Source organism: Spermophilus citellus (genome assembly GCF_964194105.1).
Source record: "Spermophilus citellus genome assembly, chromosome: 1".
Classification (NCBI taxonomy): Eukaryota; Metazoa; Chordata; class Mammalia; order Rodentia; family Sciuridae; genus Spermophilus; species Spermophilus citellus.
This window is the reverse complement of record NC_138182.1, coordinates 135,393,354-135,415,719: the sequence shown is the minus strand read 5'-3', so window position 1 is coordinate 135,415,719 and position 22,366 is coordinate 135,393,354. Positions and strand designations below refer to the sequence as shown.

Below are 22,366 nucleotides of genomic sequence, written 5' to 3'. Positions count from 1 at the left end.
GTTCTTCAAAGAATGAACATATCAGTTACTTGGAAGGGTGAGGCAGAAGGATCACTTAAGCACAAGAGTTCGAGATCCTATGTAAAAAACCAAAACTTAAATTAAATGCAGAATTATCATATAGTTCAGCTGCACTTTTTTTTTCCTTTTTCTGGTACTGGATTACCACCAAACTACATCACCAGACCTTTTTATTTTTTATTTTGAGACAGGATCTATCTAAATTGCTCAGAGTCTAAGTTGCTGAGGTTGGCCTTGAACTTGGCTTCCTCCTGCCTCAGTCTCCCAAGTCACTGGGAGGTACATAGGTATGCACCATTGCACCAGTCCCAGAAATCCCACTTCTGGGTGTATACTTAAAAGAACTGAAAGCAGGGACTTGAACAAGTATCTTTACACCCATGTTCATGGCAGCCAAAAGCTGGAAACCACTCAAGGGTCCATCAATGAATGAGTGGATGAATAAAATGTGATATATACATACAATAGAACAGCATGCAGTATTAAAAAGAAATGAAATCATACGAGGTGCATTGGCACAGGCCTGTAATCCCAGCAGCTTGGGAGGCTGAGGCAGGAGGATTTAAGTTCAAAACCAGACTCAGCAACTAAGTGAGATCCTATCTCAAAGTAAAAAAATAAAAAACAGCTGGAGATGTGGCTCTGTGGTTAAGTGCCACTGGGTTCAATCCCTGGTACCAAAAGGAAAGGAAAGAAAAAAAAAAAGAAAGTAAGTAAGTCCTAATCCTTTTAAAAAAGAAAGAAAAGAAAAAGTACATTTTAAAAAAGAGTGACATCCTGACGTATGAGATAGCATGGATGACACTTGAGGATGTCATACTAAGTGACACAAGCCAGGCACAAAAGGACAAATACTTCATGATTCCACTTATATTAGGTTCTTAGAGCACTTCCACAGAGACAGAAAGCTGAATGAGGTCACCAGTCGCTGAGAGGAATGCAGAGGGGCACATGGGGAGTTAGTGGTTGATGGATTCAGAGTTTGGGAAGATGAAAGGCTGTGGAGATGGATGGCAGAGACGCCGCACAACCATGCGAATGTGGGAATGCCGCTCAACTGCACATTTAGAAATGGCCCAGACGGTGAGTTTTATGTTATTTTTATAATATTTATACATATTCCTTACATTCTATTCATAAAATACAACATGTGTATTTTATCATAATTTTAAAAAGATAAGTCAAATGAAATATAGAAGGTAGTTGAAAGAACCCCCAAGACTTAAATTTCTAGTCTTCCTACTTAGCCTGAATATTCTCCCAAAATATATCTGAGAATTTCGATGAGAAGAGTCAGGGGAACCTTTGACTGTGAAAGCGCAGTCTCTTCTAAGTCTCATCTCCCTTCACATAAGATATAAGCACAAACAAGGCGTTTCTGAGTGGGTCCCTCAAGACAGCTCACCCAAGGAACCAGGTCAGCAGGCCATAATTACACCATTGTTGGATGAAATCCACTTATTGTAGATTCCCCGAGTGCCGCCTGCATGGGGAGGGAGGGGCTCTCTTAGAAGGACCCAGCAAGTGACATTGCCAAGTTACCTGCAAAGGCTGAGGATATAGCTCGGTTGGTAGAGTGCTTTCCTAGCATGCACAAGACCCTGGGTTCAATCCCCAGCACCACCACCACCAAAAAATAAAAAAAAAGTTCACTCTCACCTGCAAAGCACAGAAGTTTCATTGTAAAAATGTGGTATTTCACTGGGAGTCCATGTTTCTCTAATCTGACCCTGACATTTCCTTTCCCATTTGGAGATGGGTCCTTTGTGTTACAGACTCAGAGAACACGTGGCCTGTGGAAGGGAGTGGAAGACGTTTTTGAAACAACCACTTCGTAAGCCTGGAATCAGGCACTCAAGAAAAACAAAAAGATGATGCATAGGAACAAGGCCGCCATTTTGGGAAGTGTCAGTGCAAACCGTGGAGCTACAAAGATGTGAGTAGCTAACGGTTGACTGTTAACCTCTCAGACTCAATTCAATGTGACAGTGACACTTCACAGCACATTGCATCCAATCTCATTTGAGGCTGACAAAGATTGCTTCTGCTTTACATCTATTGGTTTATTAATGGTCTACAGCCTCTTAAGCAGATGCATATTCATTAGGTAGCCAGCTGTTAGGAGGTTCCCAGATGTCGAATGTAACTCTGTCTTGGAACATATTTTTTTTTTCCTTTTCATGAAACAAAGTAATTGAGGCCTTATTAAAGAACCAGTTAATTACTAAAGCGGTACCTTATGGCACCCTTTTTATCATTCAAATCTGAGAACTCTTGAGACATCTAAAAAATTTGGTGAAGAGACAATATTCAAGAGCCAACCTTGATAATAGAGAGAAAGAGATATACTGTATGTGTGGAGATACACAGAGTCACACTTCACACGGGAGGAATTAAAGGTATATGAAAAGTTCTTAACTGACAAGTTTTTCAGCTACAATGTCCTTTCATGGTTTATCATAGGAATTAGGTTGAAAGGACAACAATGATAGTCAATTCAAATTAAAATACCTTAGTATTTCTTTTATCTAGTTTTACTACTTTCCTATAAAAGAGGGGATGAAAAATGGCTCTTTGTGTAACTTACGCCTCTAAACTTGTATTAATCTTTCATTCAAGATAGCATTTCTGGGCTGAGAATATAGTTCAGTGATACAGCACCTGCTTACTAGCATGTGCTAATGTCCTGGGTTTGACCCTCAGCGTCAACAAACAAAAACAAGGTGAAAGTATCCTCTGCACCCCCCCCCCAAATTAAAACAACTACTGGCAATAAAAGTAGTATTTTCAAATTGCTATGTGTTTCTTTTTTATAGGGGGGAGATACCAGAAATTGAACTCAGGGGCACTCAATCACTGAGACACATTTTCCAGCCCTATTTTGTATTTTATTTAGAGACAGGGTCTCACTGAGTTGTTTAGCACCTTGCTTTTATTGAGGCTGGCTTTGAATTTGAGATCCTCCTGCCTCAGCCTCCCCAGTTGCTGGGATTACAGATGTGTAACCCTGTGCCCAGTGCAAATTGCTGTGTATTTCTAAATGCCCTTTAAAGCCCTATAGATGTCAATTTGAATATTTCCTTAAGAACTCCTGAACTCTAGAAATTCCATTTCTAGTTTTATTTGGAAGCTGGGCATCTCAATTCTTTTTCTCAAGTGCAAGAATCATAGGAGCAAATGAAAAATTGCCAAGAGCACCCAATCTTTAGAAAACATTGTGTGCACTTTTTGAAATGGGTTCCCTAATCCAGCAATCAGCTCCAGCTTGCTTTCTCTAGACACATCTTTTGGTCCTTGGAGTGCCTTTGTGTTGCACTAATCTGAATCTGCTGGATTCTTCTGCTCTGAGATTTGGCTAATAATGTCTCATGCTAAGTTATATCACCACTTCTACAAAACAAACAAAAGGTCTACGCTTCAGAAGAGATCAGTTTTTATTTGCTCTGTGGCTGATCTCCTGCTGTTGACCTTTAGAAAATGCAAATAGATTACATAAACATTTCAGCTCTTAAAAAACATGTTAGTTCACAACCCTTCATTAGCTATCTGCTGGGTATGGAGCATTACATGGAGTTTGGAGACAAAATCGTTGATTTCAGGGATATGCAAGAAAAAATTGAATCTGTATGCTGTTTACAGTCTCTAAGGTCTGGTATTAATAGCGGGTAGTGAGGGATTGTGGAATGAAATTGAATTTGAGTTCCAAGGACCTGTCCTAGGAGGTGAGTTCCCAAACTACCTTGATCTCTTTCAACCTCAGTTTCTTCACCTGTAACAAGGAGATAATAAGTGTCTTACTTTCTTCTTCTTTTTTAGTTGTCAATGGACCTTTATTTTATTTACTTATACGCGGTGCTAAGAACCAAACCCAGTGCCTCACACATGCTAGGCAAGCGCTCTGCCGCTGAGCCACAACCCCAGCCCTTACTTTTTAAATTTAGGAATATCGTGCAAATCAGGAAAGAAAGGAGCGTGAATTCACTCTGTAAACTGTAACAGACAGTGCAAACTGTCATTACTAGAAATACTCAACCTACTTATATAAATGGCCCCTTGGACACAAATCATCCACACTTTCCACATGTAAGCTATGAATGCATTTGGGTTTGACAGCAAACAGCCAAGTAGCCACTGCATTTCTTAAAGTAAGCTGAGTCCCATGACAACCACGGCAAGAGAGTCCCATATGGCATGTGGCCTTCGGAAAGTTCTGTTTTGGGTGGCACCCATCCTGAGGAATTTGAGGTGAAGTGATGACTTAGCACCTTACACACCTGTGGTCAGAGGCCCCTGCCTGTGGCTCCCACTCTACTCACTCCTGCACGTGGAGCTCCACGCACACCTACTAACTGGCAGTCCACTATCCACTTGGCATCTTCCAGGGCGTAGTTCTCACAGCAGGACAAGTCTTACTCTGGCTTAGCACAGATGCCTTCTCTTCCTTTTTTGGATCCCTTCTCAAAGATGCCTTCCCAGTCACCCTACCCCCCCGCCTCCTGTTCTTTCTAACAGAACCTTGACTCTGGGCTTTATTTATTTATTTATATTTTTAGAATCTTAATATTTATTTTTTAGTTTTCGGCGGACACATCTTTGTTTGTATGTGGTGCTGAGGATCGAACCCGGGCCGCACGCATGCCAGGCGAGCGTGCTACCGCTTGAGCCACATCCCCAGCCCTCTGGGCTTTATTAACACCGATCACCAGCTCACACTTCCCCGTGCTCCTCTATGAGTCTCCTTCCCAGTCAGCACATGACTGGATCGAGCGAGTGTAGGCAGTGGACACATCACCACAAACAACACGGAAAGGAAACGTGGGTAGTAATTTGATGGCTATTACAATAGTGCAATCTCATTTCCTGTTTGGGAAGATCTGGGCTTTCTACATCATGAAATTATGACGATTCTTTTGGTATCGTTTTAATTTGTGAACATCAGAACCTAGTCCACTATGTATATTTTAGTTGCACTTTAAAAATAGTCAAGATGGGGAGGAGTAGCACACACCTGTAAATCCCAGTGGCTGGGGAGGCTGAGGAAGGTGGATTTTTGTGAGTTCAAAGCCAGCCTCATCAACAGTGAGTTGCTAAGCAATTCAGTGACACCCTGTCTCTAAATAAAATATGAAACAGGGCTGGAGATGTGGCTCAGTGGTTAAGTGCCTCGAGTTCAATCCCCAGTACCCCCACCAGCCCCTGAAAAAGTCAAATTATCAAGACACAAAAGATCACTTCATTCATTCACAATACTTATTTCTGCAGCCACATATCAGTTTCCAATCAAAGTTCTGAGATGAGGATTTCTGCCTGAAATTCTCTTCTTTCCATGGTAAAACCCTGCCAATGTGCTGACTGATCCTTTACCCTGATTCAGTCACTGAAAATCAACAGCCTCCATTTTGAGGACCCTACATGGTCACCTTTTCAGATTCTTTTGGCTTCTGACTCTCTAGTTCTCTATCACAAGTAGGTAACTTCTTCATGCCAGAACGGGGTGTGTGATGTACTCAAAGCGCCCAGAAATCACTTTGTGAACTGGATGGAAGCCTTGCCAGAATATTCCTGTCATGGTGAGGGGATTAAATTTACCTACAAAATAATAAGGAAACTTGTGAACATGGATTTCTCTAGGGGCATTCTGCTGTGAGGTATTGTCTGAGAACACCAAGTATAAAAGATTGCCAGGCCCCCCTGTGAACAAGTCAGAGGTCTTCAGGCTGACCCGTTACTCTCCTCAAGAATATAAGAAGAAAGTCAAAAAGTGTACAACTAATCAAAAATTCAACATCTTTCAGTCTATGCTTCTCCAAAAAAATAATTATAAAGACGAGTAGATATGCACTGTGCATCAGAATAAATAATCTCAAAACTGAGCAAATACTATGGTGTCACAACTATTTAGTATTCAGTATCCAGTGAATATCCAGTGTCACAATTTCATGTGACAGATATTTTATTGATGGTCAGTGAAAAGCAAAACTTAAATTCTTTGCCCTTTAAGCAAACACCTTTATTATAAATCAAGCAAATGGGTAATTGTATATTAAGAAATAATCTTGTAATTCTCTAGTAGGACTTTGCAGAGGAATACAGTTGGAGGACCACTGAAGTGCCAAGACATCTAAGGTACAATAAGTTTCCCCCCACTTCCCAACCATCGATCCCTAAGATTGGACACTTTTCATACATGATACTTCCACCAAACCAACCTATTACAGTAGGTTGCAGAAACAGATGAGGGCCCAGCTGTATTCCATTAAGCCAGGTACTGAAGAGATTTGCAAAAATGTCAGGCAGTGCTGCTCTTCTCACAAATTAAAAAAAAAAAAAGTTTTGTAGTTGTAGATGGACAGAATGCCCTTGTTTATTTTTATGTGATGCTGAGGATGGAACCCAGTGGTACCTCATGCATGCTATGCAAGCGCTCCCCCACTGAGCTACATCCACAGCCCTCTTCTCACAAATTTTTATTTTGGAAAGTATAGTTTATAAAATTGCAGCTTATGTTAACATGTAATGAGTTTGTTATAAAACAATTGATATTTTTAAAGTGTCTCATATACAGTAAACAATGATAAATATAACCCATATAAACAAAAGTTTTTTGAGGTACTTAGTTTTAAAGGGGTGTAAAGGGGAGTCATGAGACCAAATGACTCCGAGTAACAACCCTAGGAATTCCTGTCTCATTATAAAATTGAAAAAAGTGTGCTTGAAAGCATTTAATGAACACAAACCCAAGATGTACAGTTAAGAAAAATCAAACGTAGGAGTTATTTAAAATAAATGAAACCCACTTTTGCCCCGGACTTCAAATCCTTCCCATATCCCTGGGAAGCTAGGCCCAGAAACTGACCACAGGCTGCCTCCTTACCTATTGGAGCAACCAGTGAGAATAGGAGCTATCGTCAAGGAACAGTGGGCCAGCAAACCTGCCATTATTAAAGAATTAAGGTCCTAATGAATTAAAAGTAAACACAAACTCATCTTTCATAATTTTTGTCTTTATACTTGACTGTTTGTATATTAAAAACTGAGAATTCAATCAATAGATTTCTACAGCTTGTAAAAGCTGAGAACATTCTAACTATAGAGTTGTGTGGCCAATCTTAGACAAAGAGCTCATTTTAATAGTTCTCTCCCTCACATCTGCACTAATAAGTAAAAGGGAGTCAAAAACAGTTCATTAACAATTTCCTTGACAGTTAAAAAATGTGGAGTTAAATTCCTGCAGACAGCAAAATTCTGGATTAGAAATCAACTGACTAGAACAGCCTCTCAAGCTTTCTTAACTATACTTTTAGGAACAAAAAAGGAATATGAGTTGCATTTGCTGTGCATTGCTGTGTGACATTCTTGTGAAGTGTTATGCACAGTGACTGGCACAAATAAAGTTGTTGACATGAATTTAAAAACATAGGTGGCAGAGAAACATTTATGGATCAAGTGCTGGTGGTTCTCCCTCATTATTTTATTGAATTACTCAACACTTCAAGTCTTACAGTCCATTCTAGGGGAAAAAAAAAAAAAAACCAAACAAACAAACAAAAAACTATCAGGGTCCAGAGAGATCAGGTAAATTATCAAGCTCACATAGAAAGAAAGTGGTTGAAACTTGTTTGCTTCCAAGTACATGTTCTTTCCACAACATACCCAATCACCCAGGAGTGACCACAAAGCCAATTTCAGAAAATAATTTGACATAGGGTATGCTCTGCGCACAGTAGATTTTACTTTATTTCCTAATATCTTAGCTAGAAAACTATCCCATGATGACTGATATTAACAAGACAACTTAAAGTTCTGAAAGAAGGTTACTTTCCTGCTAATAAAACTTTTATGAATATTTGAACAAGTATTAACTCTTCTCTCCAAATTCAAGTAACTATGAGCCCCAGCTTCTTAGTGACTACCTCCAAATCAACAGTGCTATGAATAATTTAGGCAATTTATTTTAAACAAAAAAGGAAGCATTAAGCCAAAGTACCATGTAAGGACTCTATGCATATTTTCTGGTTCTTGGAAGATGTCAGAGAAAAACAAATCTCCAGAGGGGAATAAAAATTAATCTGGAGTGGCTGTGTGGACTCACCATATGCACACTGCAAAAACATAACTGTACCCTCACACAATTCAGCAGAGTAGAAAGTCGACAGTAACAGAAAAGGTCCGGCTGAAAAAGAAAGGGATGTAAGGTGGGCAGAAGGGAGACCAACACGTAATTAAAGAAAGGAATTAAGGGCAGAGTATTTTCCTCCCAACTCCAATTGACTGCTGAGTCTTCATGTGTTAGGAAGCATCACTTAGTAACTCCCCTTCAGAGACAAACTATTAAATTGGACAGACCCTCAATGGGGCAACTCTTATGCATTTCTCTTTTTGAGTGAGCTCTGAAATAAATACTGGTAAAACAGCAAGCTTTTTAAGTTGGGGCTCAATAAAAAAGGAGAGGCATACTCCCCTTGTGTCCTCAGAAATACAACATAGGAAGGCAGGATATGGAAAATGCTTCAGAGATAAATTCATTAAGAAAAAAACATTACAAACACAAATGATCAGATAAAAAAATATTTACTTCCCCTAAGAACCATACATATATATATATATATATATATATATATATATATATATATATATTAGAGAAGGTGGAGACTTATTGCAGTTTAAAGAAAAAAAATTATTTAAGATTACCAGCTTTAAATGTAAGTGAAGATATTCTACATGCTGCCACCAGAGGTTGGCTTGATTGCTCTGAAGTAACAACACTTGAAAGCTCCTATTCTTTGAAACTAATTTAAACACACTGAATTGTTGAAAGATTAAAAACCGCAGTCAGCTAATTACACTCTCTCTCATCTCTTATTCAGCAAATGAATCACTTTTCATTACCACTTAGCTGAAGTACATGAATTTCTGCCTAATTAGAAATGTTGTAGATGGAACATTAGCAAGAATGGAGCAGGTCAGGATATCTTTGCGCTTCATTTTTAATTCCTAACAGTAGAGTCTGATAGGAAAGAATAGAGAAGTCATTAAATAATTCTAAATTATTTATAAAAATTACTTTGCCCAAATTATAATTATTTTTTCCTCAAATGGTCTCAAATGTCTAACAGAATAAAAGCAGCAGCAGTTCAACATTGATTTTAATGAACATTTTAATGTTATGTATAACAGAACATTATGAATACAATGGAAACAAAGTTTTATCAATTTAATAAAAAAATTTTCAACATAAAGTGGGGAGGTAATAATCTGATGCCTATATTATAGTATTTATTTTAAAAAATATTCCCAGCTTGAGGTTGAAACATTTAATTTTGCATTCCAAACTCTAGAATCATGATTTTCATGTGAGCTTAATGCAGAATTACAGCAGGAAAACAAAAACATTTTAATTAATTTCCTTTATTTGTCATTAAATCAATAAAATCTTTGACTGCTACAGGTCTCCTTTAATAATATATATTTCAACTCCTCTCTATTGGAACCGTATTGCTAATGGCATATTATATACACTCAAAACAAAAACAAAACAAATACTGTATAAAATCTAAAAGCAAACATTGTTGAGTTCTAACATTTATATTTAACTTAAGGTTTTAATGGATTTTTACCTTTTCAATCTTTTGAAAAGACACAAAAAAGATAAAAAATAAATATTTTTCTCTTTGACTGTTTATGACTTAAATGATGGCTACAGGGATAAACACGGAAGAAAGCCTTGCCAAGTTAATCACTGCAAATTGTAAATGATGACTGCTGAAAACAAACAAAAAATACTGAAGGTTTTTTATTTCTTCTCTTAAAAGGAAACCATAGAGCAGTCCTGAAAAAAATATTTTTCCTAGTTCTGCACAGGATAATTATAGCAGAAGACATGAGAAAAGTTCCATAGCTATCACCAATTGCTTAAAGAGATTTTGTTACAATAAAAATTTGGATAGTATAATAGCAGTGTTGCTGGAACATTAGCAAAAGTATATACATTCCAGTTACCTTTGATTTAGCCATAATCACATATGTATGCCTTTTTTTGGACAAAAATATATATTTTTATAAAAAAATGATCATCCAACTTTAATGATTTCATATATGGACTCAAGAGTGGTAGTAAAAGGAACAGACCCAATTATGACAAGGCGATTCAGGGACAGAAAAATCAAGTTCCTCAGGAAAAGAAAAGTATAAAATTAGAGATTCAGCCCTACTCCAGTCTCTCCACAAATTATGTTACTGGGCTTTTCAATTTATAAAGGCTTTCAATGGTCTCATCACCCCATTTGTGGTCTATCCTCACTGGGAAAAATGACTGCCTCAACTGAAGTGCTTTCTGCTTGGCTTTCTGAAATACTAGATATTTCACTTTTATAAAACAGCCTTTTTGGTTCTTTATGTAGGTTTACTTCAATTAATTCATAAAAGAAAGGGGAATTTATTAGCATTTTCCATCCCAACATCACCTATCTGCACAGCTAAAAATTCTTCATTCAATCTGCTTCTTTACAATTTCTTATTTGCTAAAGTTGGCGAAGTTTGCAAAGGCATCTTGCTTAGGTTGCACAGTTCCAGAAGTCATGGCTATGTTGGGCATGCCCATTCCCATAGTGCCTGTTAAGCCCATCCCAGCCGTTGACATCCCTATGTTCATGTTCATGCCCATCATGCTCTGGTTCATCATTGGAGTATTTCCAAGAGGGGCCATTCCCATGGTGCCAGTCATCACGTTGGGCATACTCATAGGCATGGGTCCCCCCATTAAAGGGTTAGTTTGTGGCCGGACAGGAAGCATGTTTGATGGAGAACTGAGATTCACAGCTCCAAAACTTTGAGTCATCACATTAAGAGGCTGTTGCATATCTACCAGAAGAAAAAAGAAGAACTTTACCAAACGAATTCTTAGATTCACAGAAAAATACAATGCTTGAGGCAGTCCTGGCAGCAGGGAAAAAGATTACCAGTACACAGAGAAGTGGAATGTGTTGACGGGACTTAACTTACTCTGCTGCTGAATCATTGTATTGAGCGATGGCTGTTGGGGTTTGGAAGGCTGCATACCAGGTAGTAAGTTGTCCAGGCTGATGTTTACACTGGGGTCAGACCAAGTAGAAGGCAGGGTTTTGCTGACTGACTTCTGGACCATATCTGTATTCTGATTATAGAGAGGATTAGGCTTCTGCAGCACTGTGCTAACATTTTGCAAAGGCTGAAAAATAAAAAAGATGCTCTAAAAATTAAGCATCTGTTCTATAAAGATTATCAGATGGCAATTTAATCACAATAATGAATTTCTAAAACCAAAAGAACCACAAATGTTTTATGTTATTGTCTTCAGTACTCTGAATCATTAGCTTTCTAAACAGGTCCTTCTAATGTCTCAATTAGCTCTGGGTTCAAAAAATCCAACAATATATCTACACTAACAATTATTCTCCCATAACCCAAAGTCTAGAAGCCACCAACAATATATATACACTAACAATTATTCTCCCATAACCCAAAGTCTAGAAGCCACCATCCCTGGCAAATGCTCAGAGCAACTACCAACTCCAGGTTAGCTTTGAGGAAATACACAAGTGGAAATTTATTCTTAGAAAACATAATTCAGGTTATGATTTCTCAAGTTATAAAAGGTAAAACCATTTTAACAGCAAATTATATTTCACATATCCTGGCTGCCATTTCCCTGCTCTGTGCATACTTCTACTAACTGAAGTGCACAACTAGTGGAATTTGATGTACACATGGACCAATTTAGGAGCAAGGAGAAATTCAGGAGAAAGAAGCAGAGATGCCAGGTAGTTACAAAGGATAATTATGAACAGAACAGAAAAAAAAGGAAAGGTCTAGGAACAGGAAGAATAATTTTAAAATGGACCAACATAAAGACATATAACATAGTTACTATTACCACTGCAAATAAAGCAGACTGGCTTTATGCTTAAAACACGTGTTAAGGCTGATTTCTGATATACGCAGCAGTTACCCTTCTGCTTCTTTCTTCTTTTCTTTCATCCTAACACCCAAAAGAGGAAATTCTCACGTATTACAATGAGTAATTAGTATTATAAACAGATATTCTCAATACCTTGAGTCAAAAATAGTAAGTTCCTGGTACAACTGAGAAACTTATTTTACAACCCTGCATTTGTATAAATTCTAAGTTGATAATAAGTAATTTAGATTTAACCATATAAAGTGAATTAAGCTCCCCTTTTAATAACAAAAACCAAAGGAGGAGCCTTATAACATTTATATAATGGAGAGCAGGCTCAGAATAGGGAAAAACTTTCACCATTCGAGAACACGATAGCAACGATTGTTTAAAACAATGATACTTCAAGAACATAACCAGAAATTTAACAAGAGAATGTTTGTCATGGGTGAAGCAACATACCGTATTTTTCTTAAAAACAAATTTTAAACACAACTAAATACCAATTTTTACAATTCAATTAATATTCTAAATTTTCTTCCTCTGGGGAAGACACCATGTTTGGTTTTACAGGGACTATAAGATGAGTGAGAAGGTCTTGCTTTCTCCAACCTGAATGACTATACTAGGCAAAAGAGTATAAAGTAAATGCAATGTGTAAAGCCCCCACCCCCCCCCCCCCACACACACACGTCCATCAGTCCATCATGTGCTGCTTAATGAGGTAATGATGTTTGGTCAACAATGGACCACATAAAATTATATTGCCTAGTGTCATCAGAACCACCTCAGCTTTTGTGACTAAAATGGCTAATGGCAATTTTCTCAGACTGTACCTATTGTTAAGCAACATGGAAACACACATACACACACACACACACACACACACACACACACACGGCTTATCTTTTCTCACACTATCCTATGATTAAAGTATCTCGAAGATTAGAAATCATAATTTCCCAGTGAAGCAGACAACTTACCTGTGACCTCGACATGGGCAAACCAAGTCCTACAGCATTAGTGCTCATCAAAGAGAAATTCATACTCTGGGAAGATGTCATGGTTGCTTGGGATGAGCCCATAAGATCAAACAGATCTGAAGAATTTGAGGCAGCTGGAGGTGGGCCTAAAGCTGGTTGTGAGCCACTGACAAGTTCCACTGCTGGCTGAGAGGTACTGCCGAAGAGTTCACCACTGGAAGGAACAGGCCCTGATGGGGCTTGGTTGAAGGCACTCCAGTCACCAAAGTCTCCATTCCCACTTGTTGCAGTTACTAAGACAAAAAGGGTAAGAAACTTTCTGAAATGCACAGAACAAACATATAACATCTATGAACTGAAACTAATTAGAACTGATCGGAGTCCATCCTGATTAACATCTGCAGGTACTATCTCCATCTGGACGTTATTCTTTCTCATGAATATTACACGAGTGTTAACAAGGTGGCAAAGAAAAAAAATTAAACTTCACATATAAAGTAAAACCCATCTCCTGCAGGTCTGAAGGTGACACACAGAAATTACCATAAAAACTTCCTTTCAACCAAGTTTGTGTATTAAATCTATTTCCAGTTGAACAGATAAGAACCAGTCTGGGACTTGAAAAAGCAAGAGAAAATTGTAAACTGGATAAACTTTTTGCTAACAGCTACAAAATGTTCAAGTGAGGAGACACTCTGTAAAATCAGAGAACTCAACTTACTTCACTTACTGTTTGGAAAGGTTCAAGGAGAAATCTTTCATTTGTCATGTTTTAAACCTCAAATTCATAAGATTAAATTTCTTTAAAAAGTATGGAGGGAAGGCAGGGCTGTAGCTCAGTGGTAGAGCACCCACCTTGCACGTGTGAGGCACTGGGTTCGATCCTCAGCACCACATAAAAATAAAAAGATATTGTGTCCAATTACAACTAAAAAAAAATTCAGGAAAAAACAACAGTATGGAGGGAAAAAACTTAAAGGCTAGTGTTAAGAAATTCTCATTTGACTATGCTTCCATTAATACCACAAGGGCCACAGTCAGGATATAGCTGCTAGTACATTTCTTGGCTTCAGTTGAAAATGTCCAATGTATTTAAATATAAAGGGCGAAAGGGAAACTCATGCTAACATTAAAACAGAAACAAAATGCTACCACTATATTTCAAAGTATAATTATGAATCTGAAGCTGAATACAATAAAAAATCGACAGGTTAACTGCTAAAATTGTAGTGGTTGAAAGCACAGATTTTATACCTTACTAGCTATGTGACCCTTAGCAAATTACTTATATATCTGTGCTTTCCCTTTTAAACCTACATTGTAAAGATTAAATAATTTAACATACACTAAGTGACACCTAAGATTGTTGTTGTGACTGAATTTACTGTCCAAGTCCCGGTGAGGGCCAAGGCACTGCACTCTCTCTTCTTTGGGCATGCCATATGAAAGTGTGAGTCATGCTTCTGTGAAGTCTGCATATATAATATTAACTATCTGGAATACAATTATTATAAAGGCAGGTGATACTTTTTAAAAAATTGTTTTAAACTAGGCTATCCTGAATCTAAGTAAATGAATTTTTCTAAGAAAAGAAAAAATGGATAAATATTAGTAATGAAGTTGAAAAAGAAGGAAAGAATAAGCTACATAAAAACTGTCATCTTAAAGTGAATGGTATGTATTCCAAGTTAATTAACACCATTTCCTTGCAGTCTACGTTCATTTACAACTTGGAGATACATTTTGTCTAGCTTGTAAGGTAACCAACCACTGCAATACTATGTCTCATTATGCTAAATATCAAAAGAGAACAATAACACAAAGTCTTTAAAATTATATTCTTCTATTACCATATTAATATGTAAGCACCCTCAAAAGAGAAAACAATCACTTAAAAACCCCAAGCTCTATCAACAATTCAATACAAGAACTGGGCTAATATTCATTAGTTCAGGGTTCTACTAAAGCGTGTCTTTGATCTTTACAAAACCGAAGACATTTAGAGTTTTACAATTAGTTCTATATATATTAAACAATTTGAGCTCATTTAAGTTAAGCTGCTGGATAAATGTAAACTTTATGCTGATTTTCTATTTGCTTGATCTATAATAAAGCAGCATATGAATAAAAACTGGGGCAAAATATGTTGCCCCATCTGAAAACTCAGTATTTGAGATGATTAATCATGAGAGGAAGTGATTTCTAGTGGGGCATATACTGTTCAGAAATGATTAATCATTGTTGCAACAGTTTCAGCCTCCTGCACAATGGTGATCAGGTTATATTAATCAAATGCATACAGATGAAGAGATGCATCACTTAGGCAACATTAGCATATTCAAATTATTTGCATAGTAGGCAAATTTATATACATAAAAACTTTGAGAATTACACAGGGAGTCTGTAAAATTAGGGCAATGTTTATCTTCTGCTTTGATTTGCCTAAAGTAAGGTATCAAACCTTAGAAGGCGCAATCACACTTCCAAAATAAAGCAGTTAATTACTCAATAATTCTGGTTCCTGGGCAGTACTTGGAATTTACAAAAGTAGGCTATGAAAATAACCCCAAACCACATTAAAAGCTATGCATTTTTCTTCCTACCTCCTTAGGAACCTAAATCAGACATTACTAAATATAAATTTTAACACAGCTTAACAGCAAGACTAATTTACCTGTAATACATAGTAAAACTAACTCAGTTACATTTTTCCTTCCTGTCTCACCTCATGTTTAAAATTTTCATAGGTAAATTATTAAATATTTTCTTGTAGACTGTCCAGTTTTATACAACAACCCCTTCACAACCTACAGGAAAAAAGACAGTTAATAATGAGTTGAGTCTCTATTCTACATATTTCTATAGACATTACTTTACCCTTTAAAGAACTGTGACAAGTAACATTATTCCTAGTTATATTATTATTAATTTTTTGCAGTAGTGGGGATGGAAGATAGGGGTGCTCTACTACTGAGTTACATCCCCAGCCCTTTTTCCGATTTTTTATTTTGAGACAGGGTCTCACTAAGCTGCCTGAGCTGTCCTCAAACTTGTTACCTTCTTGCCTCCGCCTGCTGTGTTGCTGGCTAACAGTTTCAGAAAGTTGCCTGACTAGGCCATTTCAGAAAGTTGGTACATTTCATACCTGAAAAATTATATAAACTAAATGTATATCATATTATTTATGTTAAAAACAGATTATTTATACTTATTTGCCCCCCACCCCCCCCAACTAAAAAAGTTACATATGCATATGGGCATTTTTTTAAACGTATACCTTAGTATCCAGCCAAATGAACTCTTTCGGAACATTAAAGACAATGACCTAATAAAATACCTTGTGAATTGGTTATTTGGGAATTATGAATTTTAAATATGATAAGGATAAAAACAACAAAAAAAGTTGACTATAGGGAAGAGAGCTTTGTATTGACAACTTTTTTACCCACCCGGATGTCTGGCCAATCAAACCATCTCATACCTTGGGAGGGAAAATTGCCTGATGCAGCAGCTGAGCCAAAATCAGCAAATCCCCCGAATAAATCAGCTGATCCTCCTAGAGGTTAAGAGTAAGGAAAAAGTTAAACTAGTAGAATCAGAGAACACTGTATGCAATTCCGGAAAGCTTCCTCAGCACCACACAACAATAATACAATGGTAAAGGCCCCAGGCCCCAGGCCAGAAGCTACTGGCTGCCCTAGGCTTTCCTCACACCAGGTTTCCTCTAAACTAGCACTCTCAGGCCTCAGGCCAGTTCCTGGTAAGACAGCACATATTATCTTGTGGTTAAGGTATCCCTCACCCACATTTCACAAGCATTATGAGGACTAGTGGTTTATGCACCCAACTATGCTCTCTGTTAAAATCTTCCCTGGGATGCTTAAAACTGAGTAAGATTATTATTAGGGAATAAGATATCCGCACATGGAAGTGAAATGCACAACACCTGAATGGACTTGGAGAGTTTTTAAAAGGTGATCTGAAGAGAGAATTGAGACACTGGGGAAATTAACATAAAGTCTGTATATCAAACAGCACTGTTGTTTTAATGCTATAGGTATAATCATATTATTATTATAAAGAAGAATGTCCTTGCAAGGTGAAATAAAGTGAAGTATTTTAGGGGCAAAATGTTATGGTGTTTGCAACTTTCTTTCAAATGGTACAGAACAAGTAGCATTTAATAAACAAAAGAATTAGTAAGAAAACAGTGAAATTTTCCATATGTTCAAAAAGTTTTTACATTAAAAGGGGAAAAGCTCTAAGTTGATTTGTTTAAAAAAGTTAACTTAAACAGATACAGGGAGAAAAACCAATGTAATAATCTTAGTAGACTATTTTTCCCCATTATTTCCTCCATAAGAGTAAATACTTTTTGGGGGGGGGGTACTAGATTGAACCCAAGGGAACTCAATCAGTGAGCCACATCCCCACCCTGTTCTCTTTTTATTTTGAGACAGAGTCTTGCTGAGTTGCTTAGGGCCCAAGTGTAAATACTTGTATTTTTTTTAATGTATGGAAAAAATAACCATTTTTTGCTACTACTTCTAAATTGGTATTTTTGTTTGCTTGTTTGTTTATTCTTAATTTTGGGAGTGCTGGGGATTGAGCCCAGGGTTTTGTACATGTGAGGCAAGCACTCTACCAACTGAGCTATATCCCCAGCCCCTTAAATTAGTATTTTTAGAGTGACAAGATCCCAATCATGTCTGCAAATCAATCTATCTGTACATATCACATTGTTATCCAAGTTTTATTTATAAACACTACATGGATAAAAGTATTTACTTTTAGCTACAATTAGAGCAGTACTTCAAGTTTTAATATTTCATTTTCTCCAATTCAATTATCAAGAAAATAGTCAAAAATCTAAAGCCCTAAGTAGCTGTCCTTACTTGTCTGTCCTTAAAGATTTCACCTCCTAAAGAGTCACAACCTTAGAAGTCTAGTGCAGCAGTTCAATTATGGTGCTTTTAGTGTTATGTGAACATTATATAGGTTACATCACAGCTGCTTAGCCTGCAGTGCTTAGAAACTAGCCAGGTGGGACTGGAACATCTGGGCTGCACTCAAACACCACCAGGGACAGCTTTCAACATCTGGTGCCATTTCTGAATTGTCTTATCGCTGCAAGACATTCTGCCCCATCTGCTACACTCAACTGGGTTAATTAAACTAGAACCATCTCCCTTTCTTAATAAATGGCCAGCAGTAATAAAAGGAACAAATCAGTTTCTGATAGATGTATATGTATTTCTTTTTAGTGCACATTTACTGTAGTCAACCATCAGCAGGCATAACTAATTCCTCATTCCTCATCCACATTACAAGTGCACTTGCTCACGTATACATTCTCACTCACCAATGAACCACAGGTTCCACACTCCAACTAACACTAGAGCTCATGCCTACAGTTTAAAGAATCTAAAAGATAATATCAGAGGGATTTAGTTTTCTCTTCCTTAAAGGTACATACATCATGATAAAATGTGATGAGTACAAAAGACCAGTGAGCTAGACGTTAAAAACCAATAAACAAGCACGATATTAATAAGAACTAACAGGGAAATGAATGTTGCAAACAGTTGCTGCTTAATATTCATGTTTGTTTTCTGTAAAGCTCCTTCATGTTAAAAACACTGATCAAAGTACACTGTTGGGTAACAAGATGGCAGTTAATCAATTACTGTAACATTAAGGGACTTGAAAATTGGAGATTATTTTAATTTGCTTCATCCAGAAAGGCAGTGAAAAAATATTAGTAATTTATTCTTTCAAACAAGTAGGGGTTTTCAAATCTTAACTAGTGTAAGCTATAAAGAAAATTCATGTTACAGATAAAAGTACTGAATATCACTGATCACAACTTAAAAACTGGGTAAGATTTATTTATTTTACTTTCTGGATTTAATAGTTCAGATAAATATCTATCTACATTTTGTTTATTCTGCTGCTCCACCCTCCTCCAACTACATGGAAATAATTTTTTTATTCATAACTTATTTACAGTAAATATAATTCCCCCTCACCCATACTACAGGGAATTTGATTTCAACATTATTAATTTAAGAATATTGGGAGTAAATAATGAAAACATGCACATAGCTATTTTACAAATAGAAGCCACTTTTCTTTTACAGAGATTTGACTTTTATTTCTCCAATCTTTTCAAATACCATGTTATGCTTCAATTAGTACTTTATATAAGGTGATCTTTGAAAATTGTCTCAAAAATTAAAACTCTATTTAGGAAAAGTTTCTCTCCTAGGAGAAACATATGATACTCACACTAGTGTTTTAAATTCAACAGAAAACTTTTATGTCCAAGCATTTTCCCCAATAACATCTATCTAAGGAAATGTACATCAAAGATTCTACCAAAACTGCTGCATGTGGAAGACTGCTAATTTTCACAGGAGCCATCCTTCAAGATTCCCACATGAGAGCTGTCATTATAAATGAACCATTTCCATCTGCCTTTTCAGGGCAGCAAGGAGGTTATTTACAATCACCAGCTGGGAACATGTATTTTCCAAAGCAATACTGTGAAGAAGAAAAATATGGCTAGACAGAGCATCAACTAGAAATGGAAATTTTCTCTAACAAAGAATTTAATCTGGATTACATAAAAAAACTTTTGCATGAAGAATTCTTATACAAAAGTAAAATAAACGATGAAATGCAAAAAAATCACATAAATGATAAATTATACATAATCCAAAAGAACTTTTAAAAAAAATCACTAAGGATAAATACCTCCAACAGAAAAAAGGAACAAAGGACATGAATAGGCAAGTCACAATTAGTATATAAATATACAAAAAGTGTTTAAATTCAGTTATCAAATAAATGCAAAATAATACGATATATTATTTTCTTCTTGACAAAATGGAAAGTTTTAAGAAGTGCTAGAATGTCACTTTGTTCATAACAGTGAAAAATTTGGAAACGAAACCTAATGTCCAGAAAATAAGGAATTGAACATATGAGTTAAGATATAAAGCAATGAAAAGTTCTATAAAAGAATGCATCATCATAAGGAAATGGTCATGAGAGCTTGGGTCAGAAACACTTTACAAAAAATAAAAACAAACATTATCCAGAAGGCTGTAAAGACCTGTCACAATAAATGCTTACAAGATGTTTTGACTGAAATACAGAAATTGTATTTTAAAAAGAAAGCTCACTAAAGTAAATAGTTTATGAATCTAAATTAGAATGAAGCTCTTGTTTTCTACATTTTTAAAGTGGGCATGCATTACCTTGAATAATCACTGAAAAGAATGTAACAAAAAATGATTTTTTAAAATTAAACTTGGCTTTAAACTACACATATGCCCCCCACCCAAATTCTAATATAATTTGGGGTACTGAGGATGTAACAACATGATTCAAAGTCACGTAGTAGTGATTACAGAGCCAGGTGAGGTGCCACACACCTATAATCCCACCTACTCAGGAGGCTGAGGCAGGAGGATCCCAAGTTTGAGGCCAGTCAGGGCAACTTCATGAGACCCTGTCTCAAAAGAAGAAGAGCTGGGGATATAGCTCAGTGGTAAAGTGTCCTGGTTCAATCCTCAGTGTGTGAGGTGGGTGTGAAGTGACTACTGAATTCAAAACAAATGGTCCAAATGTAATAAAAATATGGATTAATGTATTTTAATTCTTTAAAAATTTTTAATTAAAAAATTCAAAACCTATTACAAAGTATGTTCTTCTAGTCGTACCAATTATGGTGTATTATCTCTTCAACCTCATTTATTTTATGAGAACTCTCTTACGTAGCAGCAGTATGTTAACCAAGACTTAAATTCCTTAATTACAAAGGGACAAAGAACACAATTTGGATTTATACTAAAAAAGACACGGAATGATTTTGGCCTTCTATTTCTAATTGGCTTAATTTCTAGTTACTTCATTATTCATTTCTTAAAATGTTTTGAAATGAACTATATTTAAGAGCCACCAAAACATCATTTAAGTACAGATTTTAAAAGAACAAACATCACTACAATGGGACATTTATCAAGATCATCTCGAGTAAATCTTGATGGTTAGGGTTCACACATGTTCTTTTAAATTTAGTAAGATATTCTACAATAATTTTTACCAGATATACTTTTGAAGATACCAACAATAAGGATGAAATAACACATTAAAAAAGAAAAGAAAAAAAAATCTGAGCATTTTCTCAAAGGAGATATTTATCTGATGAGTGGTACAGATGCCATATCTGCTTAGCTTTACAGTTTGTGCCCATATTACTTGCATGATGGTACTATTATAAATATGGGCACATCTGGTAAATGACACCCAAATGACATACCAAACAGCAATGTTAATATGGTAGATTTCTTAAACCTTCTCATGTAGGTGCTAAAGATTTAATATCCAATTTCCTTTTACTGCAGAATTCAATTTAAAATATACTATTAAGATATATAAATAGAAATGAGATCACTAAATTTATATACTGAATGAAGGGGATCTGCAAAAACTGGTTACATGTAGTGTTTCAAATAGAAGATAACTTTAAAAAATACTCTGATGTCAATTCACATATAGTTGCATTTTAGAGATATTAAAGTAAGTTAAACTTTTAAGGCAAGAAACCTTCCATGGATTTCATTTAAACTTAGTCTCAATTACTGTACAACTGACTAATAATTGCTACTTCTATTTAATTAGTCAATCTACTGTTTGCATCAGAGGAGAAAAACCACTCAAAGGTTTCTTGCCAAGCAAAAGAAGCATACTGATATTTAAAAATTCTCTGTTCAAAGAAATCTTGGTACCATGGAGAAAAAAAGTTACATCTACTCACTGGACCGTCCTAGTTAATTCTTCTCTGACTGCCCCATTAAAACTTACCATAGATGCATGAAAGGGGCTCTTTATTATTGCATGCCAGAAAATTAAAAATAAATGATATTCTGTGACACTCTTTCTATGTTATATAACTACATGCCAACTATCAGTTAATAAACAATTCAAATCTTGAACATGTAAAAACATCACAAACTGCTAAAATAAGTAATGCAGTTGTTTGTAATCTTGCATTACAGCCTAATAAAGGTTAAAGAACAATTTTAGAAACAGTTACAGAAAAAAGTGGAAAGGAACTGAAGGATCTCAGAAACCAGGGTGAACCACAAATCCTTTAAGTTCATACTAGTTCAAGTTTTATGACAGCAAGTAGGAAGGAGAAAATAACAGGAAACTTAATTACGTGTACCAATGCATTAATGAAAAACAATTTCCATCATAAATTTAAAACCAATGCAAAAGTTCTTAAACAATTTGGCTTTGAAAAGTCATTACACACAACTGGGAATGAAAGATTTAGTTTATGTACATTAGATATATTCCAATCTTGTTGGTCTACACTTTAATGTAAAATGAACTTTAAATAGGCTTGGAAAGACTT

The 22,366-nt window shown here is 36.1% G+C and overlaps 1 protein-coding gene across 2 annotated transcripts in view; it reads right to left on the bottom strand.

Moving 5' to 3' along the window:
• Window positions 1–9,161: 9,161 nt before the first annotated feature.
• The window catches only part of CLINT1 (clathrin interactor 1), a 59,784-nt gene continuing 46,579 nt past the window's right edge, over window positions 9,162–22,366 (bottom strand). The window contains exons 9-12 of one of the 2 annotated variants that reach the window (XM_081307626.1): window positions 16,421–16,495; window positions 12,940–13,232; window positions 11,023–11,227; window positions 9,162–10,881 (exon numbers count right to left, since the gene is read on the bottom strand). In XM_081307626.1, the coding sequence (XP_081163752.1) occupies window positions 10,535–10,881; window positions 11,023–11,227; window positions 12,940–13,232; window positions 16,421–16,495 (920 nt within the window). In that variant the 3' untranslated portion in view covers window positions 9,162–10,534. The remainder of the gene's footprint in view (window positions 10,882–11,022; window positions 11,228–12,939; window positions 13,233–16,420; window positions 16,496–22,366) is intronic. The other variant, XM_081307627.1, reaches the window with a different exon arrangement.